This window comes from Macrotis lagotis, chromosome 1 (assembly GCF_037893015.1).
Source record: "Macrotis lagotis isolate mMagLag1 chromosome 1, bilby.v1.9.chrom.fasta, whole genome shotgun sequence".
In the NCBI taxonomy this organism is placed as follows: Eukaryota; Metazoa; Chordata; class Mammalia; order Peramelemorphia; family Peramelidae; genus Macrotis; species Macrotis lagotis.
Window position 1 is genome coordinate 240706572 of NC_133658.1, and position 13517 is coordinate 240720088.

General features: G+C 35.9%; 1 protein-coding gene across 1 annotated transcript in view; it reads left to right on the forward strand.

Annotated features, from left to right (window-relative positions):
- The first annotated feature begins 443 nt into the window (after positions 1 to 443).
- The window catches only part of CIB4 (calcium and integrin binding family member 4), a 122143-nt gene continuing 109069 nt past the window's right edge, over positions 444 to 13517 (forward strand). Inside the window, exons 1-3 of the mRNA XM_074209919.1 lie at positions 444 to 582; positions 1274 to 1308; positions 7822 to 7918. Of these exons, the coding sequence (XP_074066020.1) occupies positions 529 to 582; positions 1274 to 1308; positions 7822 to 7918 (186 nt within the window). The 5' untranslated portion in view covers positions 444 to 528. The remainder of the gene's footprint in view (positions 583 to 1273; positions 1309 to 7821; positions 7919 to 13517) is intronic.

Below are 13517 nucleotides of genomic sequence, written 5' to 3' on the forward strand. Positions count from 1 at the left end.
AGTGCAAAGGGGACAGCAGCACAAAAAATGAGTTTAGATTGAATCTCATAAGAGATATATCCCAGGAGAGATAATATGGACATACTGAGATGGTTTATCAAGGAAGGATATGGAATATAATTCTTCACAGAGCTGTAAGTATATTGAAAATATCTATTTGACTGAAATTTGAGTTCAGTTCATCCTGGAGGTAGGGAAATATACTAGGTGAACCTGAGAAGGCCCTTTTATCCTCAGGAGTCTATGACCCTAAGATTTAAAGAGCTGGTTCCATTTAGGATTTGGGGAATGTCCACTGGCACCAATGCTTCTGTGTACAAGGACCTACTGAACTTGGGAACCACAAAAATCTTCACTCCTGACCCCTTTGTTCTTAATCTCAAATAGAATAGGCAGGAAGTGGAATAGCTTGTCACCATGGTAACCAGGTCTATCAATGACCATACACTGGAGACAGAAGGTTCCTATTAGAGTGTAGGGTGCTACAGTACAGACTTCAGGAGGAGAGAAAAGTCACAAGAAATAAGAATGGGTCAGTGTTTAAGGCACCCCATGAGCTGGGAGGAATTGGAGGAATATCAGGTGGGTAGGGTTGGTAATGTTGTCCCTTGGACCATCTCCAGTCCATATGTCCAAAATTCTAAAAAAATGCTAGTAAGGAAAGACAAACCTTACCATACTTCTGATGCCACATCATGATTTTAGATCATTGGTTCTCAAAGAATGACCTGGAGACCCTTGGGTATATCTAAGACCTTTTCAGGGAGCCTGTAAAGATAAACTATTTTTATAATAATACTAAGACATTTTAATGTCTAATATAGTAAATACCACTAGATATCTCTCGTAAACAGAAACTCTTTGATGAGTCTTCAACAATTAAGAGGGTAAAAAGATTCTAGGACCAAAATGTTTTAAAATCACTCATCCAGAATAGATCAGTCCCTTCAGTCCTGTCCCTCCCCTTCCCATCTTCTTCACCTGATGCTTAAGGCTCTCCCAGTCTTGGCCTGATCCTTGCATCCAGTTCTTAGTTTTGTCCCATGTCATAGTTCAGTCCCTAGTACTCACTTACCATTTCCAAGTGGCTCCTAAACAATTATATGAGAAAAGAAGCTGATGATTGCAACTCCACTTCCTGCCCAGGTTGTTATATGAGTCGGGTCCAATTGTTATTTCCTTCTCCCTTTTGTAACATGGGCACCTGGTCCTTCCCTCCATGATTCTTGGGAACCTATGACTCTCAGGTTAATGAAGCTATGATTAATTGCAGGTGCTGACCTTTCTGACCAGGAATGAGATCTTATGGTAAGTGTATTTTTCGATCTCCGAGAGATACTCAGTTTGGGAGGATGCTTAGTCCTGGTTGGGTCAGTTGTCTCCATCTCCACTTTCTCTCTTCTCAGATTATTGACCTGAGATCAGAGTGAGAAAGCACAGTTAAGTGCTAGAATACAAAGAAAGGCAAAAAGATAGTCTCTGCTCTCAAGAAATTAACAATCTAAAGGAGGGGGGAAAAAAGCTGAAAAGTGGCAGGAGAGGGTGTATAACTGGCAATGGGGAATTTGCATGTATGGTGAAGACCTGCATCCTAGATGGAAATAATCTTAGGAGGTTTAAGTTACATAACTAATTTCATTTGTAGGATAATGAGTTTCTGGAGAATATGACATAGAAGAGAGTCTGTCTAGTCTCTTAACCTGGGAGCTGGAAGATAATGACACTTTTAGGGCTTGAGCTCACTAGAGAAGATGGGGGGGTAAAAGTTTCTGGGAGAAGCTTAGGGACTCTTGGTTATAGCCTTTTTCCCCCTGTCTGACAGCAAGATGTGGAATAAAGCTGCTGTCAGTAGCTGCTTGATTGATAATCAAACTGCCTTGTGAGCTTTTAAATTGTTGAGACTTTGGAGTCCATTAGCAATGACTACAGACCTCCATTTAGAATCCATTGATCCCTATTTGGACACACAGAAAAATGTCTTATGGCAGGGAGAGATGCATGCATTGTGTCTAAGAGGCATTTCACTATCAATCCTTAAACATAAGGACTTCTCAACCATTTGGGAAACCATACTATTTGTGTCAGGATCCTATGATATAGTAGGATTCAGGAGGCTTTGTCAAAAAAGGCAACATAGTGCTGTAGAAAGAGCCCTGGATTTGGAATGAAAGAATCTGCATTCTTATTTGAATTTTGACATTTGCTTAGTTATGTAACTTTAGACAAGTCACTTAACCCCTCCAGGTCTCAGTTTTCTTCATTTGTAAAATGAGGAGGCAAGGTTAGATGAACATTAAAAGGAAACTTAGAAGATTTATTTTTTCTTTCCTTCATCATTTATTTATTTTTTAATATTCATTTATGTTTTTTGAGTTCCAAATTCTCTCCCTCTCACATCCACTGAGAAGGTAGGCTTTATGATATCCATTATACATGTGAAGGCATGCAAAACATATTATCCGTGTTGTCAAAAAAATCAAGAAAAATGCACTCTTTCTTTGGAGATGAATAGTATTTTTCATCATGAATCCTTTGCAATTGTCTTGGATCATTGCATTGATTAGTTAAGTCTTTCACAGCTGATCATTGTCACAATATTGCAGTTATGTGAAAGAAAGGTGAATAGCATTTTTCATCATGAAGCCTTTGGACTTGTCTTCAATCATTGTATTGATTGGAGTAGCTAAGTCTTTCACAGCTGATCACTATTATAATATTGTTGCTACTATGTACAATAGTCTGGTTCTGCCTACTTCACTTTGCAGCTGTCTGTATGTCTTTCTAGGTTTTTCTGAAATCACACACCTTCATCATTTCTTATAGCACAATAGTTCCATCACAAACACATACCACAACATGTGAAGCCACTGATGGACATTTCCTCAATTACTAATGCTTTACCACACTTGGTAGATTTAAAATTACTGTCCCTTAAGGACAGGATTCCAAGGATCCCTACTGAAGTTATGGAAGTCATTATTATCCAAACTCTGGTATATTCTGTGATTAAAACATTGACAGCTTTCAGAATAGCCAATGCATGAGACATCTCCAATGACAAATGCGGGACACAAAAGTAGACATGCAAAGAAACAACCCAAGAGCTCCAGACCCTCTGGAATTAACAACTCAGCCTACCCAAGGAGATGAAAAATATGTCACTCCTGTTCTCCCTTTTTAATGCTATTAGATCTGAAGTCACAGAATAAAGCTGATCTTAGGAAGTTCAAACTAAAGATTTGGGGCTTCCCAGATTTTGGTGTTAGAGATGCAGAGAGGCTCTATGACTTTGATGGGTCTATTGGCATCAGGGTTTACCTTCTTGCTCCCATAGCTTAACTTTGCTGCCTCCCTGATTGTACAGCTGCTTCAGTCCTGGAGAGGGCTTCAGGGTAGACTGATACCCATGGACCTGACTCTAAGCTAGGAACAGAGGAGCTTACTGAAAAAGTGACTGCTGCTGTTTTAAATTCCTTGCCTTAATTGACTTGTATAAGAACCCAAAGAGACTCAAAATCAAGATTCTTAATGCCTAAGCCATTGTTCTGCTTCAGACCCTGCAAGATGAATTGACTTTAGGTTTGTTGAGGAGACAACAGTAGGGTAGCCAGTTTGGAGATGTCCTGTGGGGTGGTGGTGGCAGAGAACAAGTATATATTAAACATGTAAACATATGACAAACATGAACTAAACACTTTGCAAATATAATTTCATTTGATTTTCACAATAATCATGGCAAGTAGATGCTGTTATTATCCCTGTTTTATAGTTGAGGAAATTGACTCCAGGACCAGCAATTGTAATCTCATTATCATCTATCTGCTTCCCGGTTCTAGGAAGTTAGAGATATAAAACTGAAGTTCAGGAAAAAAAATGTGAAAAAGTAGAAAAAGTATGGAACCAGGATTTAAAGCCTTGGGTTTCACCCCTAGCTCTTCTGTTATATGACCTTGGATCTATCCTCTAGCCTCAATGAATTTATTTGTCTTCAAAACAGAATGCAATTTCACAGAGTTTTTGTGAGGAAAATCATGTTATGAGCTAGATAAATTCATCCAAATTGTTATCACTTATTGTTCTGCATCTTGTTCTCATTTTTTTCAAAGGTGTTCAGCTAGAAAAAATAATGGGACAAATTTCTTTCCTTCTATTATCCCTTTATATATAAAGTCTGGTAGACTACTAATGATTGACAATGCTGACTGTTTGATCATATACCATTCAGTTCACAACTCCCTTGAACTAAAACCATTGTCTTTCATATTGGAAACCACTGATCTGCATGGTCACAAGAAACTCAATACAATAAAAATTGCAAGTTGGATCAAATGTGATAGATATTAATAAAGCATTAATATAATAAAGAATAAAACAGTTATATCAAGGTAGTTGACAGAAACTCTAACTTCTCTATGAAACTGGAAAGAGCAGTAGATAAGATCTATAATTATTGGTTCAGTTAACCATTGGTTTCATAGTATCACACAAATTATTAGCAAAGTGTTTTATTAGTTTCTATGAAATAGAATTGACTCAATTTTTCTTAATAAAAGACTTGACATATTTACAACTAAAAGATGCCAGTGATCTATCAACTCTGGGCCAATTATTTGTTCATATACTTTATATAAAGCATTCATAACTCATGTCACTAAATCTATAAGTACTTAGAAGAAAACAATATATTGACTGAGGAACAAGAAGGATGAGTCAAAAATTCCAGAGTTTCAAAAAGTAACATCAATTTGGCACATTGAATAAATCACAAAACACTTGGTTTATCTGTGTTGTCCAGTAGTTCAGTTGTATCCAATTTTTTTGTGACCTTGTGGATCATAGCAACGTCAAGTCCTTCCATCTGCCATTATCACCTGAAGAGGATTCAAAGTCATGTTCATTGCTTGCATGACACCACTATCTCTTCATCTCGTCCTCTGCCATCCCCTTCTCCTTTTGCCTCCAATCTTTCCCAGCAGCAGGGTCTTAACATTATGTGGTCAAATATTTAAATCAACTTCAGTATTTAACCTTCCAGGGAATAATCTGAGTTAATTTCTTTAAATAGTAACTGCTATGACCTCCTTGCTGTTCAACAAACTTTCAAAAGTTTTTTCCAGCATCACAATTTGAAAGCAGCAATTCTATGGAGCTCAGTTTTCCTTATAGTCCAGTTCTCACAGTCATATGTTGCTAGTGGAAGTCATAGTTTTGACTATGTGAACCATTGTCAGCAAAGTGAAGTCTGATTTTTAGTTTGCTGCTTAGATTTGCCATAGCTTTCCTTCCAAGGAGCTAGGATTTTTAATTTCATGGCTGTTGTCATCATCTGTATTGATCTTGGAACCCAAGAATATAAAATCTGACACTGTTTCCATTTCTCCTCCCCTGTTTGTCAGGAAATGATGGGATCAGTTGCCAAGATCTTAGTTTTTTTATGTTAATCTTCAGGTTAGTTTTTTTATACTTTCCTTTTTCACTGTCATCAAGAGGTTTCTTAATTCTTCATTTTCTGCCATCAGAGTAGTTATTATCTGCATATCTGAAATTGTTGATATTTCTTTTAGCAATCTTAATTCTGATTTTTGATTTACCCAGCCTGGTATTTTGCATGATGTACTCTGCATATAAGTTATTCTCTTGTTGTAATTTTATATTCTAGGAACTATTGTGTAAATAGATATAGTAACTTTTTTTTGTAACTGAGTAATATGTTTTCTGTTTTTTTTTTTTGGCAAGGCAATGGACTTGTTCAAGGTCGCACAGCTAGTTAATTATTAAGTGTCTGAAGTTGGATTTGAACTCAAATCCTCCTGAGTACAGGACTGGTGTTCTCTACATTGAGCCACCTAGCTGCCCCTATAACTGATTAATATTAGGATGTCAAGTTAAGTATTTGTGAGTCAAATACTGTGGATAAAGGGGATTTAAAGAAAGGGTGGAAAATTGAATTAGCCCTCAAGGAACTCAATTCTTGTGGGGAAGACAATATGCAAACAATTCTATACATATCAGATGTGTACAATTTATAGGCTTACCAAAGGCACATTTAGGACAATTATAATAGCATAAAGGGTGTTAGGGACATATAATTTTGTTCTTATATGATTTTAATTTCTTTTGCATGGTCACTATATTTTGAAAATATTTTACATAGTTTGGAAATTGTGACAATAGATTGTGCTATCCATTGGGAACATTGCTCTTTTTATTAATTTTTTATCAATCTGTTATTTTTAAATGATTGTGGTTCATTTCCTATACAGGTTATTTGTTTAATTCTCAAGGATATTTTGAGGTATGTATTTTTTAGTATTGGGAATAAATGCTAGTTGATTGATTGCTTGATTGGTCATATGTTGGTTTAAGAAAAATAGACAGGTCTTGATCTAATCAATCTAATCATTAACTTGTGTTTTGCTAGACATTTAGTAGATGCTGAATTTTCTTTCTCTATGTTTCTCTATTTTGGAAGCTTTTCACTCCATGTAGTTTGGAGAGTTTAAGTATTTGGTATGGCAGCATCATCTATTAAAACATCATTTTCTACATTAATAATATATACTATGATTATTATAATATTATAATTAGTTATAGATTTGATCAGTTTTCTCATCTGTAAAATGGAGTTAATAATTCCTGTTTACTTCATCGGTTAAGTGTAAGGTTTCAAATAAGATCTGAAAGCACTTTGTAAATTGATCATATAAAGTGGCACAGTGAAAAAAAAAGCACAGGATCTGAAGTTAGGATGACTTGATTAAAAATTCAGCCTCGATACTTACTAGCTGTGTGACCCTGGGAAAGTCACTTAACCCTGTTTGCCTCAGTTTTCTCATCTGTAAAATGTGTTGGAAAGGGAAATGGCACACCACTTCAATATCTTTGTAAAGAAAACCCTAAATGGTATCATGAAGAATTGGACACAACTAGAAAATGATTGAACAACAAAAAGAAACTGTTATTAACAAAACTTTTCTTCTTAGAATTCTTCTTTGATTCCAACATGGTGATGAATATCCTGGAGGCATTTGGAAAACAACTTGCTGATCAATTAACTGATCTTAGTTTGTGGAATATAAATCTTTCTCAAGGAATTCCTAAATTATACTGAATGTAATTTTTCTATTTAACAGCCTTTCATGATGTTGCATTGCCTAAAAGATAAAATTATATTTCTTTGTCTCAAACTTAAGGCCCTAAACAAGTTTCCTATTTATTCTTCCAACCTAACTTCATATTCATCTCTTTCTTGAATTCTGCATTCCAGCCAAATGGACCTACTACTCCCCAAACTCAACTCTCTATTATCTTCCTTGTGCTGTCACACAGACTATTTATTCTCCATGTCTGGAATGCCCTCTTTCTTCACTGCCACCCCTTAGAATCCTAGTCTTTCTCCAAACCTTACCTGGGGTGCCACATCTTCTATGAAGGCTTCCCTGATTTCCTCAGTCATTAGTCTTGCTCCTGTCTCAGTATTTCTTATACTATACGTATCTGTATATATGTTAGATTTCTTTCTCTTTCCTTCACTCTCTTTGCCCTGACTTTATAGTGGAATGTAAACTCCCTGAGAGCAGGATCTGTTTTATTTCTCTCTCCCTCTCTCTGTCTCTGTTTCTCTCTTAAAGACTAGGCTTCTAAGAGCTTGGTAACATGAGAGAAATGTTTCTCCATTGGAAGACAAGCTGATCTTGCAGGCAAGTGATGAAGAAATCAAGATTTTCTAGGACTTGACTTGAAATTCCAGATGTAAAACTTAAAGTGCTGTTGATAAAGCAGGGCCTTCAGTAACTCCCCCCTTCTCTTTCTCTTCTTCAGCATTCATGATACCTTCTGCAAGCTGTGTCCCAGGGGCAAGTATTACAAGGAGGCCACCCTGACCATGGATCAAGTTAGCTCTTTGCCAGCCTTGCGGGTGAGTTGAGGACCCTGGGTCAGGTCCCTCTGACCTGCTTGGAGAAGGGTGGAGACCCAGCTAACTGGAAATTATGAAACTCTCTTGGGGTAGACAGGTGTCTGCATTTACAGGATCAGAATCTGTACAGTTAAAAGAACAAAGTCTTCTGTGCTCTCCTTGGGATGTTGCTCCTTGCCTCTGAATTCAGAGGAAATTTATTCTTTTGATAAAGTTATTAAGTGCTTACTATGCCACAACAAATCCCAAACACACCCATGGAGCTGGCACTTTTTCTGTCTTGTTTAAACCCGTGATTTCATTAACGTAAGGGACTTCCAACAGGAACTTCCATTGGCCAGACAGATCAGCAACTATACTGAATTGATCTGAGAGAGTTGTTCTGGGGGCACAGATAGGCTTAAATGATTCATCTAGGGTGACACAGTCAATTTAGGTAAGAAATAATGTTTGATTTAAGGTCTTCAGACTCTAAGACTGGCTCTCTATCCATGTATCATACTGCTTCTCTTGCATCTAGTAGATAATGACAATAATGATGATAGTTAGAATTTATATAGTACTTTAAGGTTGGCAAAGAATTTTACAAATATTGCCTTTGATCTTCACAACTAGCCCAAGAGGTAAGGCTATGATGATTCCTATTTTTTTAAAAGAGAAAACTGAGGCAAACAGAGATTAATTGATTTGCCTAGGATCATACAACTAATAATATTTGAAACTGATTTGAAGCTGACTCCCAAGTCCAATGCTCCATTAACAAGACCATCTAGTTGACTCTTTTTTTTTTTTTTAGGTTTTTTGCAAGGCAAATGGGGTTAAGTGGCTTGCCCAAGGCCACACAGCTAGGTAATTATTAAGTGTCTGAGACAGGATTTGAACCCAGGTACTCCTGACTCCAAGGCTGGTGCTTTATCCACTACGCCACCTAGCTGCCCCTATCTAGTTGACTCAATAAATGTTAGTGGAGCATGGAGTGTGTTATGAGTGGCTCTCAGGCAAGGCATCTCTAACATCTCCCTGCAATCTTCTCCAAGGGAGACTTTAATTCCTGCAAGGAGGGGAAGCAGGAGTCTGGGGCCAGAAGCTGGCCACAACTCTGCAGTCCTCAGAGAGAGGGGCTATCAGTCTAGAATTATATCTATCTGTTTCCTTAAATTTTATGAATTTAAGGGATATGATCTTTAGGTTCAAATTAAACTCCTGATCACTTTTCTAAACAAAGTTTATATACAAACTTTCTTCTTATAAAATTCCAGTTCTCCAATGAACACGCACAGTAAATAGCAAATAATACAATACAATACAATAACAAAACAGAAGTCAGGAAAAGTATATAACAGTCAGTAGAGTGGAGAAGCTCTCTCATTAGGAGCAAGGTAGCTCAGCTTAACCAAGAAAGAGAATCTAAGATCTCACCCAAAAGTCCAGAAGTCTTGAGCCATAGGATGGAGCTTCTTTCTATAGTCTTTTTCTTCCTTTAGTAATCTGGAGAGTGGCATTGAGCATCTTCTGTAGCAAAGATGGAAGCCAAATGCAGCTGAAAATACACAAGAGCCTGAAGAGACTGAAAAGATCTGATCTCTTCTTCCCAACTTTTGTAGACTTTATCCTACTCCTCCCACAGACACCATGTATTGATCTCCACCAGTGAAGATAAAGTCCTTTACCGATAGGGTTTGAGATTTGGGTAACATTAAGATTTTATCTCCAGAAGAAGAGCTGATGGAGTCAGAGTTCAAATTAAAGAATAATTTTTTTTGACTTGACTAATGTGGGAATTTGTTTGGCTTGGTTATACATATTTGTAATAGGTTCGTTTTTCTTGCCTTCTTAATGGGTGGGGGAAGAGGAGGAGGTGGGAATGAGAGAAGTCTATACTGAAAATAAAATAAAGTTGGATTTTGAAAATAAATATTGTTATTTATAAATTTAAGAGGATTTTTCCCAAACCCTTAATACTAATTGTTACTGTGTAATTAATAACCTTCTCTGTACCTTGATAGTGTTATCAAACAGAATCATATTTCTTATGCATTTCATCTTCAACAAATAAAAGAAGTAAATTAAATTCAGACAAATCCTTAATCAATTTGAGAAGTGCTTTTGAGATATTGGATGAAATGGGACAGTCATAAAGGAATTTTATTGGAATTGATTAAAGAATTAGGGCCTGTGCATGTCAGAGAAAGGATTCAGTTTGGTATTTAGTCAAATTTCAGATGACCTTTGAGAAGACAGTTTATGCATGCCTCTTCCAGAGCAACATTAAGGAGAGTGTTCTCTTCAGGGTTGAGAGAAAAGCAGCTCTGAATTCTGTAAGAGTTCTGACCCTTGGAGATTATCTGAGACAGAAACCACAGAGAAACTTCTTTGCATCCTAGGTAATCTTCATGAGGCCTCCATAATGAGAGATGGGTAAATAATAGATAAAAAACATTAAGTACTAGGGACTGTGCTAAGCACTGGAAATAAAAATACAAGCAAACATTCCATTTTCTCAAAGAGCTTACATTCTAATTTGTTGTTGTTCAGTTATTTTTTATAAAACATATCTAGTCACTGGACCCAGATGTCTCTGGAGGAGAAAGTGAGACTGGTGACTTAGTATAACACTACCTCACACAAATCCAATTCATGTGCTTGGCATGGTATCACCTCCCCTGATGTAACTGTCTTCTTCGAGAGTGAAGGACAAACACCATCATTTTAATACAAATAGAAATGCTGGCATTGGGAGGGGATAGGTATGATACGATATAGATATGACCTACAAGTGGTCTTTAGGTCTGTTTAAAGATAATATAGATTGTGTTTGGGTTGGAATATTGCTATGCTAGAGAAAATGATGAGTTAGTTGATTTAGAAAAAATTATGGAAAAATTTAGCCTTATGAAGAAAGATGCTATATCTACTTTCAGAGAAACATGATAAGAGAAAATATATATATACATATGAGTATATGTATACATTTATATATGTATATATATATATATATATATAAATATATATCCACTTACATATAGCCTTCTTAGAGTGGGAGAGATGACAGGGTAATAAAATAAAAAGGGAACAGCAGAGAGCAAAAGAAAACCAACAAGGAAATAAAGAAAAACTGAGCAGCTTTGAAAACAATGTGAAGTATTTATTATATAGATTTTTCTTGAAGTGGAAAACTATTGTTTTACATTCAGTCCTCTCTTATGGTCTGCTGTGTACATGGCAATGCTTTTTTTTCTCATCTTGTATTTAGGTTTAAATTTAAAAATATATATATATAAAAAATAAAAGTGAGATAAGGCAAAAACCATTTTATTTATCATAACTGAATATAAGATTGCAAAGGGGAGGGGAGATAAAGATGGTAGATGGAGAACAGTCATTTTGGTGAAGAAATAACTGAGAAATTAGGAGAGAAAAGAGGATATATATCCAATCAGGAGCTGTGAATTCCCCCTTTGCCACTAAACTTAGATTCCCCTGGAAAGGTAGTTGTTGCAGTGGATAGAGCATTGGCCTTGGAGTCAGGAGGACAGGAGTTCAAATTCAGCCTCAAACAGGTAACATTTACTGCCCTGTGACCTTGGGCAATCACTTAACTCTGATTGCCTCATATCTAGGCTCATCTCCACTTGTCCTGATTCATATCTGGCCACTAGAGACAGTTTATCATAGCATCACTTCCCCTGATGTCATGATCTTCTTTGAGAATGAAGAGAAATCATAATTGGTTCCCCTGGACTTTGTACATATTTCAAAGGGTAAAGTTTTTGTAACAACTGTTCTTACTATACCACATTATTCTCAAAATTAATTATTTGGCTGGCTGATAATCAGTGAGGAACACATTAGATGTGGGTTTATCCTACTTCTAATCTCTCAGGGTTACCCCTAGAACCCTGAGGGGAGAAGTAATGAGTCATTCTTTAGGACTTACACTCCAGTAATAAGTGGGAGTTCTGGAAATAAGAGAGAAAGGTGGGGTGCTCTAAGGTAGGTACTATTTTAGGAATCTCTAGAATTTTCTTGAGTAGTTGTGGTTATAGCAAGAAAGGGAAGGAATATAATACAGTTTTATATTTGACAAGTCCTTCAGGTATGTACTGTACTCTTATCTCCCAAGGTGATAGCTTCTGGAGCTTCTCACACCTTGAAAGTTTTAATGGACTTGCTGGTTCTCAGTATGAGTCAGCAGTGCAATGTGGACTGCCAGAAAAGCTAACATGTTCTCAGACTTCAGTAATGGCAATATAATACCCAGAATGATGTAGGCAATAGTCCTACTGGATTTTGTCCCTGTTGGACCACATTTGGGATGTTGTGTTCCTGAGTGCAAGCTAGAGTGCATTTAGCAGAGGGTAAACAGTATGACGTTCTTAAAAACCATGTCACGCAAAGATACAATGAAGAAATCAGGGAATTTTATCTTGAAGAAGAGACAGGGGAGATGGGAAGAACTTGAATCAGCAGAGCTGTAATGTTAATAATGACAAAGAAATATAGTGGGTACAAAAATTCGTTGCATATATTCCTTCAGCAGCTATAAATCTCTATTATAGTGATCAACAAAGTCATTATGTAAGGGCCAGATAATAAATATCTTAGACTTTGTAGATCAAGAAACAAAAGCAAATACATTATGTGGGTACATCTATAATGAGAAATATTAAGTTTCTATAATATATTTATTGATGAAATTTGAAATATAATAATAATCCTGATGATAATGAACATAATTTTTTATAATAGAAGACTGATAAGAATGAAATTCTTTTATTTTAGAATAGCATTTTGCTTAATTGGAGTTAAAAGTTATTATTAGCAAAATTGATTAAAATTGTTCATCTGTTAAGTCTAATATAGAATGAGATTTTATGTATTTCATCTTTAAAATTGTCTTTTTATATAGATGGATACTATCAGATACTGATATCAATCCATGAGTTTATAATTATAACAGTATATTTATCATTTAGAAGGCATTTATTTAATTCCATAATGCTATAATTCTTCTGATATTTCCTTTTAATATGTTATTTACACTACAGCTTAATCACTTCTTATTGAAAGTTAGATGGAAATTCTTTAACTGCATGATTAAATGGATTTTGAAATGTGGACATTCTTTTGCACTTATAGGAGAGTTGGAAAAAACTGCTGGAACTGTAGTTTGAGCATGGAAAATAAATCCATTATAGATTTGTATGAGAATGGAGGTCTTGCTTTTTTTTTTTAAACTTTTGATAGCACAAGAAGTGTATGAAACAGCTTGACGTAACTTGTTACTGACACCATGGGTATGCACTGATTGTAAAAATAAATAAAATGTTTCAATTCAGGGTTAGTAGCACTTGATTTGGGTCTGAGTTATAATTGAAACACTGTGATTTGTAATACACTGATGGTCTCTCTCTTGCAACTACTCAGTTCTGCCATTGCAGGATGAAAGCAACCATAGACAAACATAAATGAATGCATGTAGCTGTGTTCCAATAAAACTTTATTTATGGACACAAACCATATATAATTTTCATATAATTTTCACTTGTGAAATAATACTCTTCTTTTGATTTTTTTTCAACTATTTAAAAAATGTAAA